The following is a 7,391-nucleotide window of genomic DNA, read 5'->3' as shown; positions in this document are numbered from 1 at the left end:
TAGAATGAAATGAAATGGACGAAGTATAAGACCTTAGGGAAAACGAGAGAATACATTCTGAATTTTTGGGTGCCTTTTATCATAGACTGATTTAACTTAATGTTATCACCCTCATTCAGGAAATATAGAGAAAATAACATTTTGACCCTAAGGCTCTGTTTGGTAAAACTAACTGAAAAGATAACTGAAACCTGAAAAGGTAGCTGAAAACTGAAAAGTTAACTGAAATCTGAAAAGGTAACTGATAAGGTAGTTGAAAATTAGGAACTGATTAGGTAGCTGATTATATAAAAAAAATGTTTCGCAAACTAACTGAAAAGGTAACTGATTTTGATGAAATGACGTAAAAGGATATGATAATTATTTAATTGTATAAATTTAAGGAGTAAAAACGGAAAATCAAATCAAATCAGGTACTTAAAATCTCAAATGCTACTCTAGGTAGCATTTCATTTCAGGTAGCTTATTTGGTTAAATAAGTTACGTGCCAAACGCTTACAAAAAAATAAGGTACCTGAAATTTTGGTCAAATAAGCTACTTTGACCAAATCAGGTACCTGAAATGTCTTGCCAAACGGAGCATAAACCTACCCATACAAATTCATATTTCCAAACACAAATACGCTCGACCGTATTCTATGCCATCTACACCTGACAAAAGCAACCCGACCCGATTGACCGAGATCCGAAGTGACTCGAAAACGCGAATTGACCCGACCCGACCCGAACATTACCCGAGCTTTCTTGACCCGAACTGTCCTGACCCGAAAATGACCCTATCCGAAACCACCAAGTCCGAAAATGACCCGACAAAATATAACTCAAATTGAACCGAAAAGACTTGACATGACAATTTTTCTATTATTCATTGACCCGAAAATGACCCGACCCGAAACAACCCGACCCGATTGATCCGGAACTGACCTGACCAACAAACCCGAAACAGACCCGAAACTCAAAATGACCCATCCCGACTCGAGTTAACCTGAAATCAATGAGAAACCCGAACTGACCCGACCCGACCCGAACTCGACCCGTTAATCCGTTTTGCTAGGTCTAAATTGCCATCCAAAATGACCTAATCTATAACCTGTCCGATCGGCCAGTTTTGACAGATCTATCGGGGAGACAGGCACACAGCTAACCCTCCTAACTTTTTTAGAAGTACGTCATTAATTTGTTTTTGTTTTTTTCCACTTTAACCATTGAATTATTTTACTCCCTATGAAAAACACGTGCTCTATGTAGACTATATTATTAGTTTTTCATTAATATGCCCCTTAAATATTGTGTCTAAATGCCAAGAAAAGAAGAATAATCCAACGAATCGATTTATTCAAATCAACATCCTCAAGTCTTTAGCTGATCTCATGTCCCCTCCAAACTGTACAGCCACTCGTGCATGCATTAAACTAAAACTCAAGAGTGTAAACGTGTAATGCATTACGAACCTCATTTCTACCGAAAAGCGCGGAAGTGATAATTAGTCCCACGTGAAATAAAACCTAAACTTAGCGCTAATTTCGCTTTTTATTTTTACTCTCTCCATCATACAAGTTTTCAATCAAATCCAACAATAACTCATTAACTCAACTGCAGGACTTTTATCTTAGTACTTGTCAAATTTGGATTAAAGTGTACCATTCTCCAAGAGAAAGTTCTAGAGTTGTTCGTGAGCCATCCCGCTACCCGACTGAGAAAAAATATGGTGATATAGTAGCAACTAGCAAGTGTCATTGAGCTAGGCCAGTCCATGAATGATTGAATGCTATGGTAACACAAGATGAACAGTTGTACTTGTATATAAAGCTTTGTACAGAGTGACGGATCTTGCAGCAATTGATAAAAAGAGGCAAGACTCGTTTCATTGATCCCCGATTTGAGATATTCACCACTCAACCATGAACCATTAGGTCAATGCGGGGAATTTAACAACTCTATGTACTGGATATTAATTTTAAAAGATTAACAGGTTTGCCACTGACTGAATTTGTCAGCGTTTCCGTTGAGCAGTAGGCGGCAGCTTCTCAGATGGGCCGGAAGGAAGTTTTTTCCCCGTCTCTCTCTCAATCCTCTTCTTGAGCTCTCGGAGGACACGTATTTGTCCTAATTTTTCGGGAGATAACTTTTCCCAATAAATCCCTGTCGTAGCAGAGTCAACAGTTCGAATTACTTAGAACTTAGAAGCATGCTTAGGACAGCTAGCATGATTGGATTTGGTTGCTTACCTTGTGGTTTTGGTATGGAGGTATTGGTGAATATGACTTTAGTTGGGGTGCATATGATATCAACTGGTACATCATGGATCAACAGTTTCTCTACCGGGATATCATCTACGAGTTGTTCATCATGCACTGCAATGCCGGAGTCTGGATTAGTTCAAGAATAGCGGTTTAAGCAAGATAATAAGATTTGAGTCTGAATTTTTGAACTCAACTCCTCAAGTTTGGGAATATGATGGAACAGAATAGCTCTCTGAATGTATGCGCTATATTGTGAAATATTAGTTGGTTTATGCATTTTCGATGAAAAGTTACTCGAGTTAAGGCTGTGAGCATCTCTCTCTCACCCTGCCAAGAGAGAGATCGAGGCACCATGGTGATGTTTTATTTACTTTTTGGGTAAAAGAAGCTAAAACAAACACTTTTACTGCGTATGGGTAGCGCTACTACCACCACTCAATGACAACACCTTGCGAGATTGGGGCTAGTGAGGTAATGGTGTTGTAGACTCAAATCAGATGAATTGGTAAAAGTGCGAGAACGGTGAAAATGGTGTGTTCGCGTAGCATTTGTCACAAAGACAGATGCATAAACAGTACTGACAACGACAAAGTGATAACATACAAAACTACATTGGTTGAGATTGTCACATGCGAACATCTATAATGAGGCCATTTTCGGGTATGTTTTCTGAATGAAAGGTGTTTCAAATTGAATATAATCAAGGATGTTCATTTCAGACACTCGAGAAATAGCGGGGACATTTACAGCGACATAATTTACCTGTAGTGACAACAGGAGTGAAGTCATCGATGGCACCCATGTAGCGCAGCATGCCATATTCAAGTTCTGCAAATCCCTGCAAAACAATGGACAGACCGTTTTGGGGAGTTATGTTTTTGGATCCGTTTCACATTTAAGACAGACATAAAAGAGTCTTGCTATTGTTACACAAATGAGTCCAATACAAACATGAAACATTTGAAATCAAGCTGTTGAAACTTAGGCGAGTTTTATTTATCTTTATTTTATTAGGCAACATAGTTTTACTCTTTTACATAGCCTTCGAAATCTAGTCTTTTCTAGTATAGATAGGAGTTTTATATAGTTTATTTTCGCTCAGGTCAATTCAAATTTCGAGAGATATTATAAACTACAGTAAAATGGAGAACACGCTTTGGGAACTAAGAGTTTTATTTAGTCATTGATATCAAGGTTGTGATTGGGAATCAAGGCTTAAACTTTGGCAAGGTAGCCTAATGGTTACCCATAATTTAAGTTTTCTTAAGGGTTAGAACATTCATCTAAAGGATGATTCATGTCAGCCAACCCCAAATCATTTTGGGATTAAGGCTCTGATGTTGTTGTACTTATATTTACACAAATTCACTAAATATTTCACAAGAGCAGCTACGAAAGTTTCAGTATCCTTGTATTATTAGAAGGAAGGAAAGAAAGAAAATTTTAACATATAATTAATGCCTAAAAGTAGTGCCATGAAGAGGCTTTGAAGAATGTTAGCATTAATAAAGACAATCTAGAACACAGTCACACACCCAGGGAATTCAATAACAAAGCCTTAGTCCTAAGACACGTTGAAGTTTAGCATTACCTTGACTACGACACAGATCAAATATTATCAAATCCAATAAAGTCAAATCAACCATCAATGTTAGACGACTTTTAATATGGCTTACACCTACATCATACGGAAAAACACACAAACATATGAGACGGTCTTACATGTGAGACCAACACCAACTCTATAACCTTATACGGAGTAATTAATTGAGGAACATATATAAGGATTTGGGTTTGTTTCACATGTGAGACTGTCTAATGCAAGAAACTACACGAAAAACTTCCAGTTTGGTCGATCAAAATAAGATAGCGGAGAACTACCTCACCCTTACCAAGCCGTGCTCCTGTATTTGGATCGACAGCTACAGAGCCAATGACGATCAAATCCACCTTGATTTTTTCATCTAACCCAATTGGCCGTCCATACTTCGCAACTCCTACTGAAGTGCATGCCTCATTGATAGTACTTGGAGTCAACATTTGTGATTCAAGAACAGAAAAGAATCCTGTCCTTAGACGTGGCTGAGGAGTCAGCAGTTGCTTTCCTTCTGGAATAGCAGGATGTCATCAGATTCATCATTCATTTAAGCTACTAACCAACTCCAGAAAAACGGATATGCATGTGACTAACCCATGCACTGTAGCATCAAAGCAATTTAGGAATGTGAATTTGCAACATTTAAACAGGAAAATGTCATATACTGTTGATGTTTACGTCTATTCACTACATTTACCTGGTCAGGAGTTTAGGACGTGCAAATGAATTCACAAAAGTTCCATTTAGGGTGTGTTTGGATAGCAAAAGTGGAGGGAAGGGGAGGGGAGGGGGAAGGAGGGAAGGAGGGAAGGGGAAGGGAGAGAAGAAAAGAGGAGGGGGAATGGGGTGTGGGTGTTTGGATACAATTTCCCTCCAAAACCCTTAATCCAAACACATCCTTAAGGTAAGAAATAACCCACAAAAGGGTCCCATGAATTATCTCTCATAATTCTCTTACGATTTTTCTCTCCTGAAACTTTGTTATAAAATCTGAAGTAGTGAATTCAAGAGAATGGAGAGAGCAAGGAGTCCAATAAGTTTACAACACTTGTTCAACTTGTCAATAGTCCTCAAAGTTGAGCACCATATACTGCAACCGAAACTCAAGTAGACCCTCAAAATCATTTATCACTGTTAATCACAAGTCTTTCACCGATGTCGACTGATAAACCATACATGTCCGCGGCTTTCAATTACAAGGGATTTCCTGTTACACTTTTATGACCTCGATTACAGAAGTCATTAAAAGGTATCAATTTAAACCTGCACAATTACAAAATGAGGAACCCTGCCAAGCGGAGTTTCACAAGTTGCGGGACACGCCAAGGCAAAAGGATTCTTGGAGCCTTGATATCATAAACTCAAATAAAATAAGGAAAGAATTAAAATTTTTTGATTCCTTGTAATTTGTCTTTCCTGGTGGTATCAAAATACCGCTGTGTCGGAATTCCTTACTTTTTGTGGAGGATTAGATCTAGTAACTGGGGGCGCAAGAAGGTTGGCTAGATTTTTTTTTTTTAACTTGAAAATTCGTATAAACCCCAAATCATTTTGGGATTAAGGCTCTGATGTTGTTGTTGTTGTTGAAAATTCGTATAAAAGTTGCTACCTGACTCTAGGAGTAAGAAGACTAGGGAAAAGCATTGTATGCCCGATAAAGCGCATTGGCCAATTTTAGTCTAACGTTATAGTATTCTGGGTAAAGACGTTGTGTATTAAATTCCACACTTTATTCCCTTATTCCAAATTTTTATTAACTTTCCCATAACCATAAATTTGACAAGCAGCTCTGGGCAGGGAGTACGAGACGGGGACTCCCCTTTTTCAAACTAGGTTCTGGAAGAACGAGACGCCTACTATTATAATAAAGTTCCTATCTTTCTAAGTAGAGGAAGTGGCATTCTTCTGATGCGCACTCGGAAACATATTGTAAGTTTGAATTTTTCTTAGGTCCGCCTTACAAGACTATTCTCGATGCGCTTTCCACTAGGGGGGGGGGGGGGCAAATTCTCTTGTTTGGTAGGCAAATTGGAATGGAGCGACCCACTTTCCTTCCCCAAACCTAATCAAAATTCATCCAACGAGAAAATTTCCTTACCCCTATCGCCAATCCACAATTCCCCTTCCCTCCATTTCCCTTCCTTGCATCCCATCCCCTCTCTTTCCCTCGACAAATACCATCCAAACACACCATAAATCAATTCCTAATAGAAATTACCATTACATCTGAGAACGTAAATTTCCACATTTCAACAATTCATCCACCAACCATAGCATGCACAAACCGCAGAAAAAAAAATACTCCATATAACAAGCACCAATAACCTAAAGATAGTGAACACGCCTAAACAAAGAACAAAAACCAACCAGAAAGCGTCAAGAATCTAACTTGTTTCTGAGGCGAATCCGGGTTGACCTTTACACATTTTGCTGCCTGAAACACCTCCAATTCACCCAACTGCCAAAATCCCCATTCATAAATCAATACAATTACCATTTACCATAGCAACCCAATTAAACATGCTTAACAATAATGTCATTCCACTCCAATAGTCAATCGAGTGGCAGAACCAAGGGGCTAGCAGGGGCGGTCGCCTTATTTTAAGTCAAAATTTCGGCTTTTCTTTTTGACAAAGTTTGCCTTATTGCATTACTAGTCCGACCCCCTAACATCAAATCCTAGTTCCGCCACTGATCAAATAAATACAGAAATGCGATAACAATATACCTTATTAGCAGCGAGAGGAGCTCCAACAAAGTTAGGTATACGATGATGAACAGGCCTAGGAAACTGAGCAATATTGTTAGCCTCCATGAAATCCCAAACCCGTTTTCTTATCTTCCATTTCCAAGCTTTGGGATCATCTTCGTTTCCTTCACTCTCTATCATATCTCTTACTGAAGTTTCCGCCATTGATTCTCGAGCTTTGGCGTCCAAGCTTAAGCGATTTGCTTCATAAGCCGCCTCGTCGAATGCGGCGTCGTTTCTAGAGCTACCCAGTTTAGATGTGATGGTGAAGTTTGGTGGGTTTGTTGTTTTTGTGATGGTGAATGTTCTGAGTGGGATCGAAGATGGGATTGTTGAGAATTTGGAGGGAATTCTGAGAGGTGGACATGTGAGGAAGGATGTCATCCTTTGGTTACAGACTTTACGGTTACTTTTGATTTTAAGTTCTCATGGTTCATAATTTCATATCCAACAAGGAGAGAGGTTTATCGTCCATCGATCAGAGTTCTCCGATTTAAGAAATCTCGCCGAAACATTTAAAATTCGGTGGTGTGAGTTTCCATCAGATAATACACTCTAGCATGTTCCAAGATATGGACATTTATATTGTAATACTCCATACTCCAAGTGCCTTACCAGGACCACTTTAAGGCATGGAAGTGCTATCATCTCGGTTGCCCGAGGCGATCATAATCAAAAGACAATAACGAAACATACTTAAATAGTAATTAAGTTTAAAGTGAATACATGCCAAACTCCAAACCGATTAAAGGAAATACAAGGTTCTCAAAACTGTCAAATACTAAACAACTACAAAATGTTC

The 7,391-nt window shown here is 38.8% G+C and overlaps 1 protein-coding gene across 2 annotated transcripts; it reads right to left on the bottom strand.

The window, feature by feature from the left end:
- Window positions 1-1,774: 1,774 nt before the first annotated feature.
- LOC141605436 (5-formyltetrahydrofolate cyclo-ligase-like protein COG0212) lies at window positions 1,775-7,056 on the bottom strand. Of its 2 annotated transcripts, none has more exons than XM_074424198.1 (6): window positions 6,569-7,056; window positions 6,208-6,298; window positions 4,125-4,351; window positions 3,006-3,081; window positions 2,229-2,369; window positions 1,775-2,142 (listed from the first exon to the last, which is right to left on the bottom strand). In XM_074424198.1, exons 1-6 carry the CDS (start codon window positions 6,971-6,973, stop codon window positions 1,994-1,996), a joined length of 1,089 nt encoding a protein of 362 aa, XP_074280299.1. In that variant the 5' UTR covers window positions 6,974-7,056; the 3' UTR covers window positions 1,775-1,993. The 2 variants fall into 2 exon arrangements, with proteins under 2 accessions (XP_074280299.1, XP_074280301.1); XM_074424200.1 differs by having other exon boundaries at window positions 2,229-2,354; window positions 6,569-7,055.
- Between the last annotated feature and the right edge of the window lie 335 nt (window positions 7,057-7,391).

Source organism: Silene latifolia, chromosome 10 (assembly GCF_048544455.1).
Source record: "Silene latifolia isolate original U9 population chromosome 10, ASM4854445v1, whole genome shotgun sequence".
NCBI classification, from domain to species: Eukaryota; Viridiplantae; Streptophyta; class Magnoliopsida; order Caryophyllales; family Caryophyllaceae; genus Silene; species Silene latifolia.
This window is presented reverse-complemented; position numbering and strand designations above follow the sequence as displayed.

Bases quoted from the DNA above. Each gene is read 5' to 3' on its own strand.
- LOC141605436 (XM_074424198.1), bottom strand. From the start codon at position 6,973: ATGACATCCTTCCTCACATGTCCACCTCTCAGAATTCCCTCCAAATTC. The intron at 2,370-3,005 runs GTAAATTATGTC...GAACTAATCCAG, and splicing joins CACTCCTGTTGTCACTACAG to ACTCCGGCATTGCAGTGCAT. The intron at 2,143-2,228 runs GTAAGCAACCAA...CTGCTACGACAG, and splicing joins CTCCATACCAAAACCACAAG to GGATTTATTGGGAAAAGTTA.